The 17,137-nt window shown below is 37.5% G+C and overlaps 1 protein-coding gene across 7 annotated transcripts in view; it reads left to right on the top strand.

Moving 5' to 3' along the window:
• Window positions 1-17,137, top strand: part of Gria3 (glutamate ionotropic receptor AMPA type subunit 3) — a 271,976-nt gene that overhangs the window by 126,738 nt on the left and 128,101 nt on the right. For all 7 annotated transcript variants that reach the window (XR_005876856.1, XM_021231035.2, XM_013118241.3 and 4 more), the window contains one exon: window positions 5,913-6,100. Coding sequence is in view for 6 of the 7 variants with exons in the window: in XM_021231035.2 (XP_021086694.1) it covers window positions 5,913-6,100 (188 nt within the window). In the remaining variant the exon portion in view is untranslated. The remainder of the gene's footprint in view (window positions 1-5,912; window positions 6,101-17,137) is intronic.

A 17,137-nucleotide genomic window follows, 5' to 3' on the forward strand; every position in this document is an offset into this window, starting at 1 on the left:
GAAGTACAATAAACTAAGTTAAAATAGACATTACATATATTATAGATGCAATGAAGACATTAACATTATGAAAAAATTTAAAAGAAGATGAAATAATTCATGTTAAAGGACTAAGTTTGAACCTAAAAATGATAAATAAGAAAAGAAGGAAGGAGGGAGGGAATGAAGGTAGGAGGGAAGGAAAAAAGGAAGGAAATAAGGAAGGAAGGAAAGAAGGAAGGAAGGAAGGAAGGAAGGAAGGAAGGAAGGAAGGGGAAAAGAGGAATGTTGCCAGATACAATCATGCATGCCTATACTCATAGCACTGGAAATTGCAAGGTCAGCCTTGGCTATGTAATAAGTTCAAAGCCAGCCTATGCTACATGAGATTCCAGGAGGCAGAAGAGGTAGTAATGAAAAGCAAGCAGAGCTTTCCATTAGATATGTTTGTAATTTTTGTTACAAACCCTCTAAGAAACCCTACCAGGCACAAATGTTTATAAATGCCAATTGATACTTCTGTGAACACTATTATAAATACCAGAATCTGTCATTTGGGACACAGTTAGAGACCATGTCATAAGTACATACAAGTGTCGCTCTGAGTACAAGGTCTGAGTAAGAACAGGTGGTGATAGCCCCTACTGGAAGATACAAAGCAAAAGAGAAGTTCATCTTTGGTGTGTTTTTTTGATGTCTTCATTACCAATTTCCATACGCCAAAATTCTGTTGATTATTCCAGTTTCTTTGCAGAGAAACTACTATATTTATTCAACACAAAGTATTTTTATATTTTGTTTAAACAGTGAAAATATTTCTGGCCCTTTCTCCCTGGGAAACTGATTTTGACAATGTAGTTTTGAGAGATTTTTGTATCTGCCACCATCCCTTATATGAGGTCAAACTCATGACCATGTACTGAGTACTCTAGAGCAGCTGTTTACATGCCAAAAGGTTCTTGGTGAATCTACTAGTTGGCACCACTTGCGCAGAGAAGATAAGCATGAAGTTATCTAATAAAATAAGAGCTGTGACTCACCCATGGCAAGGCATTAGAGCTCTGAAGTTGGGGTGGTCCATTAGCTATACTACTGGGAGTTTGGAGTTATTGTGCTTTTATAACTTTGCTGCTACCAGTCACTGGATGCAGGATGCCCTGGGGAGGAGATGTAATCTTAAATCAGGCATCTCTCTTCCACCAGGGACTTTCCCATCAGCAGAAGTAGTAAGCCCTTTGGTAAAGAAGGATGACCTAGTTGTACAGCACAGCACTGCCTTTAACCAAAATAGTCTTCCTTGTTTGCCAATAGCAGCCCAACAAGCGATGCACTAGAATTCAACGGTATGACCCAGGTCCTCATGACTAATTGCCCTGCCCTTCCCTTACCATCATCCTCCCATGTTGCTTTGATCAAATGCAAGGGGTAAGCTCACAATCAGTCAGTTCATCTATATGGCAACTCCTACCATTTAAAATGTGGACGAGTAAGGGCATGAACAGCAATGGTGGTCTGGAATCCAGATGAGATAATGTGCTACTCAAATCAAAGTAGCTCTGAGACTTGGAAAGCTGGGCGTGTGAAAACTCATGCAGAGTAGATGACAATCCTGAAGCTGCTAAAACAGCAGGCTTTATTTTTACAAAGCCAGGGCTTTGTTGCAAACCTCACCTCCTACAAACACTAGCACCTGGTTGTGCTCTGCCAAGTCAAACATTTCTTTTTCCCTCACGCTTCTATTTATGCTTTGGTCAGCTGTAACAGAGTCAGTGAAACTATGATAAATTGGGTATGAAAACAAATAAAAAGATCTGCTTGGATTGCTCGCTGACATATACTGAACTGAGTTGACCATTCCCCCAGAGTTCTAGAAAGCAACAGCCCCATGCTCAAGCAGACACAGGGAAACTCTGTGGAAAATGGCACTGCTGTGCTAAGCCACAGTTGTGACTTTCTCAGAAGAATGTAATTCTTACAGTCAACTGGATAACAGACACATATAAAAAATCAGTGTGCTTATTCTGCTTAAGTTTTGATTAGGAAACACATTCCCACGGTTCAAAGAACAGAAGTTTGAAAATATCTGTAAAAACTGTTGCTTATTAAGAGGAAGCACATTGCAGAGTGTTGGCCTGTCATCTGAATATTCTAGCAGCTTATAGTCTGAGAAAACATCATGAACTGGATTGTTAAAACCTTATGCATTTTATCCTTGCAGAGAACAATACCTTCTTCTTGTAAAAGAGCAGAACATTATATAACCAAATGACAGTGAATGTGGAATGTCTTCATAATCCCGAGTCTCTGAGAAAACACTAGTAGTTCTTGAGGATTTTTTCACAATCATGAGCCTTTCTAGCAAGAAAAATAAATAAAATAAAATTACATTATAGATACTAAGTTGTTAGGTGTTTCCATTCTACATTACATAGTATATTATATATAGTGGAAATGATTCCTTGTTAGTAAATATACAGTGTTGACTATTAAACTTTAGCACAACATTCTCTCTCTCTGTGTGTATACTATAATGTACTTAATCCATTGTGTTTTGCATTTTAAAAACATCTGTGAATAGTTATTCAAACTGTTTTTTTCAAAATTGCTTGTTATTTATTTATCTTGAATTCAAAACAAGTCATGTTTGGGGAAATTACTGAGAAGACATTAAAGGAAGCTTTATGGGAAGAGGAGAGACACCCAGAAAGGTCCACAGCTAGCAGAGTATGTTTGGTAAAGGGACAAATTTGCAGTTACACTAAGTAGGAAACAAAGTACTTTGTGAGTAAATGATAGCATCCAGATATGAAAGAACGTGAAAACAAAATAGGTAAGAACCAGTACAGGAAGAGGAATAAAAGAAAAGAAGATAAAAGTAGTTTAGAAAGGAATGAATGTTATGAATGTTAATTTCTGCATAGTAAGTTGGTAAAGCTTTATCAGAACTAACAGGCTATTGTTGGGTCCAATCTCCACACAAATTAATATAATTTGGCTATTTAAATATATTACTAACCCAAGCTGGGACTGTATGTCAGTGGTAGAATGCTAGTTTGGCATTCATAAGGTCGTGAACCTTGTTCCCAGAAGCTCTATCCTGTTAAAATAACCTATATCCAAATAAACAATAATCCCATTGCCGTCCACACTCATTGTTCAGATGATACCTGAAATACCAAGATCAGTAACATATTGAAAAGTCAACATCCTGTCATGAGTATACGAGGGTCCATAAGACCCACCCCTCCCTAAGGACTTCTAGGCAGGTAATAGTATCTAGTGTGGAGAGACAATTAATCATTACTGAAGGTGGGAAAGACATTTTCTTCAGTAGTGTAGCCACTAGTAAGAAGGACACACTCTTATAAATAATCCCTACCCATATCCTTGTAATAAGGAAACTCATGGATCATATTTTTTAAGTTTTTTAATTTAAATTAGAAACAAGTTTGCTTCACAAGTCAATCCTAGGTTCCTGTCCCTTTCCCTCCCCCCTCCCACACCCTCCTTTCCCCCTCCCTCAATCCCCACTCCTTTCCCCAGGGAGGTTGAGGCACTCCCTGGGGGGTGTCCATAGTCTGTCATGGATCACATGAAAATAGATGGGAAACCAGTTAAGAAGAGGAAGGAGATAGTGGGAATGAAAGGAGGACAAAATAGGATAATAGAAGATGAATATGATAAAAATGCTTTGTATTCATGTATGAAAGTGTCAGCATGAAACCTGCTATTATGTAAAATTAATGCGTGCTTAGAAGCATTGAGAATTATCCATAAAAAAGAGTAGAACTGAAAGCAAAATGGTTGTCATTACATCAAAGGAATTGTTGAAGGTTTGGGACACCTTTAACCTGAGGAAGAGAAGGTTAAAGTAAGACATGTTAACAGCTTTCAAAAATGGGGAAGATTGTCACATGGAAAAGAGATTAATCTTGCTCTGTGTCATCACAAATTGTAGACAAGGTCCATTAAGCAGAGATGACAAGAATTTGGATTTTCTACTGAGCATGTGAACACTTTTGCTTTGCTAATGAGCCTTTTTAAAAAGTTTACTTCATGAAAATCAAAGACTCCCTATGTAATTTCATCAGTTTTGTTCAACCAATATTTTCTTCATAAATAGTCCAGAAACAAAATTCAACATAATCCTTACTGAATTTTCATAAATTCTTAATTAGTGGTATTCAAAATAATGAGACCTTATTATACACTGCTTAAGAAAGTTTTCCACATTCTTTAATCTCTTTCTTCCTATACTTACTTCTTAATCCCATGCCTTGGCCCACTATGTGCCCTCAACTCCCACTGAAGCAGAGAGTACATCTAAAACCCACATGAAAATGTAAATCTGAGAAATAAATATGCGTGGTTGGTTTTATAAGAGTAAGAATTAACATTTAAAGCAATGGTAATTTACTCTGATCTGTAATTTTGAGCTCCTGTGCTGAAATTGCTCATTTGGAAATTACCAAGTGCTTGGGTCTCGTTTGTGATCTTCTTCCTGAATACACCCAGCACACAAAGGAGTTATAATGACCGGCTGAGTCACTGCTGCCATCTCCCTGAAGCATGTTCTCCAAATGTCAATACCATTTTCTATGGTACAGTGAGGACGACTCTAAACCACAGCCTGCTTACACCACAGGGTAGGCTCAAGACAGCAGAGAACTTGGAGTGTGTTCAAAAGGCATTGCCATCTCCCTCCATCCTCTGCTTCTGTGGTGACTGAACTATGTCACAGATAATTTGGGATATCCAAATCTTCTCTATCACCCACTCCTATTGGGAGTAGGGAGATTTTTTTTGATAATACCCCAATAGCACTGTCTATTCTTGATGAGATTATACTTGGATTATAAATTCATACAGGAAGCACAGCTGGAGATATGATATAGAATTGAAGAAGTGACATATATATATATATATATATATATATATATATATATATATATAAAATTCCTGTGCCATTGTGCTTCATTCTTTAGATACACTTCTCTTGGGGTTTTGTTTGCTTACTTGCTTGCTTGCTTTTTTATTTGCCTGTTTGGTTTGGTTTGGTTTTGGATTTTGAGACTGAATATCATTGTATACCTCAAGCTGGCCTTGAACTTTTGGCAACCCTCTTGCTTCTGCCTCCAAAATTCTGGCATCGTAAGCATGAGCTGCCTTTAATTCCAAATAGATTAGCCTAAATTCAAGCATCTGATATTTCCTTTCTTTGCACAGAGTCTGGGATGTTAGTTGCTATTGGTTGTTGGATATAAATTAGCTAATATAAAACCAGGAACTCATGGTAAATTTTATTCAGGAAAATGAAAGAACTCCCCAAAATTAATTTTACTGAATATTTTATAGACTCCCTATGTAATCAAAGAGTAATAGTCTGTTCTATATACTGTCTTTCATAAAATCAAAGTAACATTACCTGGGAGATACAATTTATATTGTTGAATAGTCATAGCCGTACATGGTTCAACCTGTTTTAATAAGGCTCTATCACTAGTAAATTTATTTCTAATTCTTTGTTGTGGGTTTCTTTTAATCTGTCATTCTGAAGAATTCTTAAGTGAAAGACGAAATAAACGAGCTTCAACTGCAACAGAGAAAATTGCAGCCAGACACAAGAAATTCTTGTCATTCATTCCACAGATATTTTGATAATGCATATCAAAACAAAAATGACCTGATAAACACCTATTTCCATGGTGCTCACAAATGATTGCATCTTTTTTCCTTTAAAACAAAACACCAAAATGGAGGTGCCAACTATCTAGAGAGTTGGGTTTGAAGCTGTGAGTTCACCTGCTCTCTCCAGTGAATCAAGTTTGAAAAGACCCAATGGACTGTAAATAAAAACTCAGTAGAATCCTTAACACCTACAGAAATATTTTTAAAAGGAAAAAAATTAGTATAGTTCTTTTTCCTTCCTTCAGGGTTTTCCATCCTGCAAGCAATTATGGAAGCAGCAGTGCAAAACAACTGGCAAGTGACAGCAAGGTCTGTGGGAAACATAAAGGACATCCAGGAATTCAGACGCATCATTGAAGAAATGGATAGAAGGCAGGAAAAACGATACTTGATTGACTGTGAAGTCGAGAGGATTAACACAATTTTGGAACAGGTATGTCTGAGATTTAGTTCACTCCCAGCCTGCATGTTAAAGCATTATCCTGAGGCAGTTCTCATATCTGCTAATAAATTAAGTAGCCAACAGTCTTAACATGCCAACAGTTTTCATAGTCTGTCTAATCCCATTTTCCTCCCTAGTGGCTGCAGGAAAAAAATGAAAAGAAAAGAAAATTCTAAGCTGATAAAAAAATGCATCACGTGATTAATTTGAATGTCTCTGCAATTTAATGCTACATATCAGATAAATCCACCACTCTACTCCTCTGTTTAATAGATTACTGGTTGTTTCAAAGTAATCCCCTTCCTTTCTTATATCTTCTTCCCAGTAGGGAACAGACAATAGATTAGGCAGGCTGACAGGTAGGAGTTTTGTTTCTTATTACTGGAATACATACTTCCCCAAACCTTTCTAGGGCGCATGAGCTATTGTTGATGAATGTGCAGAGATACTATATACCAGGTTCAAATTGTCTATGCTTTTCTAAATTATTCCTCTGGGTTAGTGGAAAAGAAAGATAATAGTTTAAAGTGTTTTAATTTCATAAACTTTATTATAGAAAATCTTACAAATAAACAAAAATATTACACACCAAAATTGACCAGACCCAAAGTCTATACAGGTCAATGACCTTCTAGTCAGTTAGAATTGACATTTGGAACAGAAACTGTGAAGAATCACATTAAAATTTACACTTTCAGTATCAAGCATATTTTATGCTTTTATCTACCACCAAAACTAGAAAGACGCAAAGTAGGAATTAGAATTAGAAAAAACAATTAGCTCTATATCTTCTTTCATAATTCATGCCCGATATCAATCCTTCCTCATCCCCTTAAAGTTATCCTTTCTTGTTCTCTTTTATTATGTTATATGGTACCTTTTACACTGTGTAATTTTTAAATGTCATAATAAGGAAATGTCCTTGATTTTAAAAGTGTGAACATTTTTTAAAGAACAAGGTAAGTATGGATAAGATCTTTACAAACTCAAGTCAGTCAAAATCCCAGCACTCAGAGCAGGAACTGGACCCAAAGCCCCACCCCTAACTAGGAACTAACTAGGAAGCTATTTGCAACTGATACGTGCTGGGAGAGGAATTCAGTTTTCTCTAACAGAGTGTCACTGGGTATATAAACCACACTCCAGGATGCCCCATGTCCAGGAGTAGTTGATCAATACAAATTGTATTCCATACGTTTTTCTGGACCTTTTCTTTTGCTTTTGTTTTAAGAGAGAGAAAGATCATGAAGCTGGGTGGATAGGGAGGTGGGAGAGGATCTGGGAGGAGCTGAGGAAGGGGAAAGAACATGATTGGAATATATTGTATGTAATTCCCAAAGAACAAAATTATTTTAAAAGTATAAACAAATTAAAAAGTAAATAAGATAGAGTGGAACATACAACCCAATGGGCCAGGATGTTTTCATTATTAAGCACAAATATGGAAATTGTAGACTAAAATTACTAATGTATTTGCCCTAAGCTAGATGGAATCTATGTTTGGGATAGAGGACCAAATGGAAATGTGGCAAAAGTTTACTATTTTCCTCAAAAGTCTCCCTTTGCCAGTTAATAATAAAGTGCCTGTCTTACCAGGAACAAAAATGTAGGGCAAACTTTCTATTCTAATCCAGGCCCAGTATGCTTGGAAGCCAAAAGAGCTTCAGAGATGAAAATTATGGTGAGCAGCCATTGCCTGTGAGAACTGCTTTATAGGAAATGAAATATTAGCAGTTTGTCAGATTTATCCCTATTAAGAAGACAAAAAAAAAAGAGAAGAGGTGGGAGACATAGAGAGGAGGAGAAGCTTCTGGTGCTACAGGCTAGAAATACAAAGCTGCTCCCTTGTTAAGTTCAGCACTGCTTTTAATGGATGGTGGCTCACAGAAAATCTAGAAGTCTGGGTAGGTCCTCAACTAACATTCTCCTGAGCAACACGAATGATCCATGCTCTCCCTCACTGAAAAAAAACAACCTTCCTTTGATTTTTCTCAGCTCTTAAAAATGAAGAATCAGGTCAGTGATGCTTCTGTGTGTACTACATGCCCTCCAAAATGTTTAGACCAAAATAGCCTTTTAGTGGGTGACCTACTTAATGGGTTCCAAACAGAAGAACGTCTCCCTTGTCACACTTTTTTGTTTTCCTTCTTTTCCATTGGGGACTTCAGCTTCTTGAATATCCAATATTCTCTGAAAGGTATGAACCGGGAGGCCTTCAGTAATGGAAAAGGTGCGGGGTAAAGCTCTGAGTTATATATACCTCTGAAACCTTGGACACTTAACCATCTATGTTAACAAAAATTCGCTCTACCACACAAGATTAATTCAACCATCATAGAAGGCACAAAATTTTGGAAAGAAAAATCAGTATCACAGGAGGAAAATCAAACTGCTGAAATTTGAAAAGTCTGTTTTTTCATGTCCCACTTTTCTGGCTTCTTTCATTTTCTTCATGTGCCTTCAAAATACATCATTTTATTCATTTCACCTCTTAAAAATAAAATAAGTGTCAGCACGTTTGATTTATTTACCATTGAGTAGCTCCTATGAGATCATATGTTCTACATGCATGGTACATAGTAATAGAGAAATGGTAGGCTATACACTTGATGAAGCACACTTTGATAAGCTTCACTGAGATTTGGCTACAGTTCCATCCAAAGCAGTGGTTCTCAACCTTCCCAACACTGTGACCCTTTAATAGATTTCCTCATGTTGTGGTCACCCCCAACCACAAAATTATTTCATTGCTATTTTGTAACTTTAATTTGCTACTGTTATGAATTTTAATATAAATTTCTGATATGCAGGATATCTGCTATGCAACCCCCAAAGGAGTTTCAACCCAAAGGTTGAGAACTGCTGATCCAAAGGAAAAAAGTACTTGTAGCCAAATAATGTGATTATTAGACTATACATTTTTAAAATATGAACTGTTTATTCTTCCAATGATAACAAAATTGCTGCTATTTATATCCTTTTGCTTAAATTTATTGTTTATAAAATGAATTTCTCATTAAACAGATTTCTTACGTAAAGACTTCAGCATGCTATTTCCTTAAAGAAATGCTTTTTAAAAGTTGAATCCTTTCATTGGAGTTTAGTCATTTTTATGACATACATCATAATATGATACATATTCTCTATGTATATTATATGTATTATATTATGATGTACAGTGATAACTTTCATAATTCAGTGAGTATCAACCTCAAAAAGACAGTTTCAGACTTTAAGTGTTTTCAGTATCATTTAGGGTTTTTTCCGGGAAAAACTTGGACAGACTTCTAAAAAATAATGTTTCATTTGACTACCTGAAATGAAAGAGCCTCTGATGCCTTTACAGCACAATGGATCAGATTTAAGCATATAGTTCATATTGTATGCCATATCCATCAGGTATTAATGAAAATATGGTAGAGTAGTGCAATTGTTCAAATGTCAGCAGATTTTCAATAAAGTTTTATATAACATAATGTCTATACTGCATTATATGCATTATTATTTTCCTGTGACTATTTAAGCAGCTATAAGATCAATAAAAGTTTTTATAACATTTCTTCTAAAATTCTTTATATAATAATAAAGAAGAAAAATCAATTAGACATCGATCTTTTGTTAGTATCTCTATATAAAAGTTAAGATACAAGAAAGGTATGATACATTTACAACTATGATAATTACCATAGGAATTGACAGAGCAAAAGGCAAAGGAAACCATGATAAGTAAGTTTTTAGATATCAGAGAATATTAGATTCTAAATACAAGAACTGGAGCACTATTTAGTTTTATTTTTCCTATTTCAATAGTTCTTTTTTAAAATCTTGTTTTAGGGTTATAATATAATACAAAATTCTCTCTTCCCTTTCCTCCCTCCAACCATCCCATATATCCTTCCAACTCTCCTTCAAATTCATGACCTCTATTTTCATTGCTATTGCTTGCATGTATGCATATGTATACATGAGTGTGTGTGTGTTCCTGTGGGGGTGCAAACGTATGTGGATGCATGTCCATTTGTGTACATGTATGTACAGGCCATGAGCTGATATCATTGTCCATAATTCTCTACTTTATTTATCGAGGTAGGTTCTCTTACTGAACCGAGAGCTTACCTTCAAGGTAAGCTAGTCACCTTGTCCCAGGAATACAGTCTGAATGGATTCTGTCACTTATTAGCTTTTTGACAAGGATTCTGTGTATTTCTGTTTTCTCAAAATAACACGTAAATAAAAACTATACCTAGATAGTTAATATGTACAAACCATTTGGAAAGTTCTCTGATACACAGTGTTGGTATTCCACTTTGATGCCAAAACAAAGCACTTTCACACAAGTGGTCTCATGTGAACTTCACAATAGGATGCCAGCAGGGAAGATGTCTATACTCCAAATTTATAGAGGATAGATTGAGACTTGGAGACTTCTAGATGAATTGTCAAGATTTGACTTCCAGTTCCGTATAAGTATGTGATAGAGAAAGTATGAAACATGGGTCTTCTGACTTTCTGCACCATCTCCCTTAATTTCCAAGATACTCATTAAATAACTCATCAAACTCGAATGTGGCCCGCGCATCATCTATCTTAAAATGATGGCAAAGCAATTAGAGATGATCCAAAGAAGAGTGGCAAGAAAAAGATGAGGGTATTAAAAACCAGGGCCTGTGAGGAAAGGCTTTGTGAGTATGGGTTGTTTAACATGGTGAAAGAGAGCCAAGAGACAGTTTAATGACCATGCTCAAGTATAAGGAGTTACCATAAAGAGGGCACTGACCAACTGTTCTGCATGCCTAAGGACAGTACTAGAGCAAATGAGCTTAACTGGACTAGAGAGACAGTTAGCACTAGGAAGGACTCATTAGAAAGAAAAGGGAAATCTCCCAAGTCCAAACTGTACAAAGGCAAGGCTATTTTGAATTAGTGAAAAGTGAAGATTAACAAAGTTTTCAAGATTATTTTTCTAAAATGCACAAAAATTTCAAGTTCATTTTGTGTGGTAACAGATAAAGATCCCTATAGAAGATTTAATGAATAGGAGCAAAAGCATCATTACTGGGTATCCGTGTTTCCAGGATTCACAACAAAACTCCATAGATGCTCCTTTTATAAGGTGGCATCACATTTGTATGTAACCTATTCATAACGACATGTATAGTTTAATTCATTTCTAGATTGTTGATAATAATGAATAAAATATAAATGCTATATGTATTTGTTATGTTATTACGGAGATAATGACAGGAAATGGATCTATATGTATTTAGAAAAGATGTGGGGGCTTTTTGGTTTTTTCTTTTTTATTTTATTGTTTTTATTTTTAAATTTAAATCAGAAACAAGGTTGTTTCACATGTCAATTCCAGGTCACTCTCCCTTTCCCTCCCCTCCTCCCACGCCCTCCCACCAACCACCCCCCAATATCCCTTCATATCCCCAGGGAGGGTGAGGCCCTCCATGGGGGTGTCCATAGTCTGTCATTTCATCCAGGGCAGGGCCTAGACCCTCCCCCAAGAGTCCAGGGTGAGAGTGCATCTCATTGTTGGATGGGAACCCAAAGTCTATTTGTATACCCGGGATGAATACTGATCTACTACCCAAGGCTCAATAGATCACCTAGGCCTCCTCACTGACACCCACATTCAGGGGGTCTTGTTCAGTCCCATGCTGGATTCCCAGGTATCAGTGTGGGATTCAAGAGTTAACCCTTGTCAGGTCAGCTGTTTCTGGGGGTTAAACCAGCTCAGTCTTAACCCCTTTGCTCATAAATCCTCCCTCTCTGTCACTGGATTTCCTGATGTGGGTTTTTAAAGATATTTTTGATCCCATGAACCCACATTGATCAATGAGCTCAAGCACTATTTTAGTATCAACTAGATTTTCAGCATCACTTAAAATACTTAAAGGAACTAAACATCTTGTGCCACATATAACTGGGCATTCTTAATAACAAACTGTACTACGTGCTTATAGTATTCCAGATATCATTTATGCAATATGAACATATATAAGTAAAATATATAATGCACAAACACATATAAAGGTAAAAATGCATATATTCCTGTAAGGCAGATTGAAATACTATCTTCTCTTTAAAGATGAAGAAAATACCTAAAAGTCATACAGTTAGTAATTGGTAAAGCTAGAATTTTAACCCAGGGAATCTGGCTGCAGATGCAATTAATCACTGCACTAATTGGCCCTGAATCAGACTGAATTTTTCAGTTTAAGTTTATTCAACCAGAAGTTATAAGATAAGCATCCTGATGAGGCCTGAAGTAGCTTTGTTTCCACAACAGGCATTTCACAGATATTTTCTCCACTTGATGAGGAGTCATATCCCATTAGCACAGAGAATTGAAAATACACCCTCAAACTGACGCTTTCCTGAAGTGCTCATTTGTAACAAACAAGTTCATTTACTTACAGTACCAAAATAAGCGGCTTTGGAATGAGACCCACAAAGGCATGTATTGTGAAAAGGACTTGCCCAGATTGATCTGTATATAAAACTAGCATAACTAATCAATAAGCAAATAATTGTGACCTCCATCATCTTACCAAATTTTTCTGGCAATATGTGATCAGCAATGCCCCATCTCACCCCACCTCTCCCTTAACACCTAGAAAGCCAGGACTTCTTGTACCACAAACTCTGAAACACAAAGATCTTTTCTTTTCCCATGGTCTTTTTATATTTCATTTATTTTTCATTTTACTTGCCAACCCCAGTTCCCCCTCCTGTCCCCTACCCCCTACCCCCAGACACTCCTCAGATGAGGTAAGGCCTTCTATGGGGAATTAACAAAGTCTGGCATACCAAGTTGAGAAAGGACCAAGCCCCTCCCAGCTGTATCAAGGCTGAGCAAGGAATCTCACCGTAGGGAATGGGCCCCAAAAAGCCAGTTCATGCACCCAGGATAGGTACTGGTCCCACTGCCAGAGCCCCTCTCCCAACAGATCAAGCCTCATAACTGTTACCCACATTCAGAGGGTCTAGTTTGGTCCCATGCAGGTTCCCCAGATGTTAATTCATAGTCCATGAGCTCCCACTCACTTGGATCAGCTGCCTCTCTGATTTTCCCAATCATGGTCTTGACCACCCTCTTGTTCATATGATCCCTTCTCCCTCTCTTCAACTGAACTCCAGGAGCTCAACCCAGTGCTTGGCTGTGGGTCACTGCATCTTCTTCCATCAGCTACTGGATGTAGGTTCTATGAGGACAATTAGGGTAGTCACTAATTTGATTACAGGGAAAGGCCTGTCTAGGCATCCTCTCCACTATTTCTAAAAAGTCTTAGCTGGGATCATCCTTATGGATTCCTAGGAATTTCTCTAGCACCAGGTTTCCCTCTAACCCCATAATGGCTCCCTCTATCAAGATATCTCTTTCATAGCTCTCCCATTCCATCCCTCCCACAACTCAACTGTCTTAAGAGTGTTTGAACAATTAGTGGTATGCTGAGCATCAGGGGACAAGATAAAGAGGAGACAGACACAAACCAAACTGTACATGCCAAATCAGAACACACAGGCCCAGAAAGTTTCAGGCAGAATAGGAGAAAATGACAAATTGTGCCATAAAACAAGAGAAAATATACCATGTTTCAAGTTGGCTTTCCCAAACCAAAGTAGAGGTCTTTAGGATCTAAGTTTCTCTACATCTATGCTTCTTAAATCACAAAGTTTTGGAAGGCATAAAGAGTGTTTTGCCACAATGCAGTCAGAAAAGAGACTTTTAGAGGGAACTTACTGGTTTTTCAGACAAACCACCCTTCTCAGATGTAAGGTAGGGTTAGCCACCACAAGGTCTGAACATAGGTTTTACTTTAGACCTGCCATGCCCCTCCCCGCCCCACTCTGTCCTGACTCCAGTTGATTCTTGTATATCACAGATAGGAGAGTTTGTCTTGAGGAGAACCTTATTCCATCAGCTTCTAGCTTTGTTCATGGAAACAAGCTATAGAAAGCTGACTGGACGTATAAGGTCAGCCAAAGCATACCTCATTTTAGGAATTTTTGGTAATCATATGTTTGTGGCCCTTTACTTGTACTGTGACTATGGACCCAGAAAATGTGATGAACAAGTGTGCTTCTGTTCATCCATAGCTCTCATTGCCTAGAAGCAATAATGCCGTTTTCAGAGTGTGCAGTTTGGTTTTTGGAGTCAATTGTTCTATATTTCCCAGTCTTGTTCATTATAAATGTAGCTCTCATGTTCATTACAATGGAATTCTTTAGTGAGGTGGGGTTTAAGAAGGTGGCTTTTTTCAGTAGTAGACTCTCTTCCCCACTAGTTTGACTACTATGGAAAGTAAATTAGGCATCTGGTAGAACTGGAAGAGAGTGATAACTCTCATTACGTCTTTGGAAGATAATGCCCTTCCATGGTCTTCCTGGATTTCATGAGAGAGAATCCCAGAGAACATTCCTGATGCCTTCACATATTTTGCTTTAATCTCTAGCCATTCTCTTTTATGCTACTGAAAATTTGCAAAATAGTAGTAGCTGCAAAGTATCATAGTCAAAGTACTTAGTGACTATATGGGGGTTCAGAGGTGTCTCCGCAGTTAAGAGCACTGGCTGCCCTTGTAGAGAACCAGACTTTAGAAGAAGTTATACCGATCCCTCCTTCTGACATCATCTGGCACCTACATGCACATGGTGCATATACAGACAAGCAGGTGTGCACACAAACACAGAAATAAAATTTAATAAATAATTAAGTCACTGTTGGGTGCTCAGCCATAAATGGGACATAGCTTTTACACCCTCATAGGTTCAGAGAACAGCACAGAAGACACGGTCAATGGGGGAACAGAAAGAACATAAGATCTAGCGAAAGAGGTAGATCATTGTGTTATGCTATCTGCCTGGTATGAGAGTCTATTGAACAACTGAATTTACAGCAGGTGTCATTACCTTGTTTGTTAACGTCTTGCTATGAGGGAGGAGGGAAACTCATGGGGCCTCACCTCTGTCTGAGTTTCTGTAGGTAGTTAACAGTTATTGGGTAAAGAAAAGATACTTTCTTCAGTGGTGTAGCCACTGGTAAAGTGTCCATGCTCTTGGAAGAAATCTCTCTTCCATTCTTCTTTTAGTAACCTTAATTAAATGCACTGGCCACACAAAAAAGGCATGTTATAGAGCAGCTTTATTTCCTATTTCCAGTGAATATCTAAATCCTGTAATATGTTGAAGGTTTTCAGTGCATAATGTTAAGCTGGAACATGAAATCATCATGCCTTTAGGGTAAGAACTAGAGACCACTAGATACCAGGAATGGGTAAGTAAGAAAGGGGGGTCCTTGAAGAGTATTAATTAGACAAGCAATTTCCAAAGGTAAACTTAAAGTGGTTGCAAATGGGGAAATAAATGACACAACCCTGTAGCACACACAAGGAGATGAAAGGAGTCCAAATTGTATTTTTTTCTACACACTCATATATATTTGAAAGCTTGTCCATAGGAGACTGGGGAAGAGGGAACAAGAATGATTTCACTCTGGCTGCTTCCAGATTCAACAGTAAAAGAAAAGATCCCATTCTTCTTTGTTTCCCTGTGCCATTTCTTTCCCAATTCCCATGCTTATCATTGTGGAAATACTTGAATATTTTGAAGCAAAAATAAGTGCACCTCTAAACTATAGGACAGCATTGCCAAAGCAAAACATATTGCTGGGTTACCTGAAAATAACCACTGTAAATATGACTTCTCTCAATTTCAAACTAATGTCCTCTCCAGTCTTAAGTGAGTGGGCCTATGTACTTGTACTGAAACCCTTCAATATGCTAGGTGACTTGGACAATCACTGGAAGTCAAATATAAACTTGTTCCCTAAGATGCAACGATGTTTATCCTGGGAACTGGTAACTGATGGCAGAATTCTACATTGAGGGAGATTAGCTTTGGCTTATTAGAAAAGATGGCTTGATTATCTGGTCATACTCCCCCTAGATTGGCTTGGTTACTCTTAAAAAGCAAATCCCCACTGGGAAAAATAAAAGGAAAAAACTCATTTAAGATCATTACTTTGAAACAGAGAGATTCTTGTTTATTTCAGATGATAGAAATTGCTGGGCTTGGAGAGGAAATGTTCCTATGAAACCAACAGTTACCTCTTCTCATTTTTAAAAATCTGATACCTCGTTATTCTCTTGATTATTTCCTAGGGGGCTTGTAGGGGTGTTTCAAAAATCAACAAGAATTCAGATTACTTTTCATTAACTTCAGATTCCTTCTGAAAATTCTCAGGGACTAAGATGAAGGAAGATATCCAGAATTTTTGTAAAACAGAATATACAAGCTGGAGGCAGGAGACTTGGGTTTTAGCCCCAAGCCATAGGACTTCAAAATGTACTTGCTTTCCCAATCCCTAAAGCAAGTGTGTTAAATGTTCCAAGAGACTTCCAGTTCCAAGAAACTATGAGTTCTAGTGCTTTGAAAACAAGATAGAGAATTCAAGTCACAAGCTATTGATGGAGGGTCTAGGGATAATATATATCAGTGGTAAAGTATGTGTGATACTCTGTGTTTAATCTCCAGCACTGCAATGAATGACAGGGAGGAAAGAGGCTATGGGAGAGAATGGAGGAAGGTAGAATGGGAGAAAAAAGGAAGGAAGAAAGTTAAAAAGAGAAAGGGGGAGGAAAAGAAATGGAGAGAGGAATAGACCTATTTTGTCTTGCCTCATGCTAAATATGGTAAATGGAAAATAGTAAGTCTTTCTTCCTAGGGAAGTTTACAATCTAATAAGCTGATATGGAAACACAATAATTCTGGAAGGCAGAATATGACAACTATCCTAAATGTCTGAGTCAACTTTCTTGCTTTCTCAGATTGACAGCTAGTGACTGTCATTAAATGGTTTTTTCTGACTGAGGTTCTTTAAAGCCTGAACATCAGGGAGCTTTTCTGAGACAAATGATAAGAATGAGATAGTATGCCCTTAAGGCCACAACACCACTAGGAAGTTCATCATCTACCTCTATCCTTAGAGCACAGAAGAACGCATGTCCCCTTTAATAA

Source organism: Mesocricetus auratus, unplaced genomic scaffold (genome assembly GCF_017639785.1).
Source record: "Mesocricetus auratus isolate SY011 unplaced genomic scaffold, BCM_Maur_2.0 Super-Scaffold_100003, whole genome shotgun sequence".
Classification (NCBI taxonomy): domain Eukaryota; kingdom Metazoa; phylum Chordata; class Mammalia; order Rodentia; family Cricetidae; genus Mesocricetus; species Mesocricetus auratus.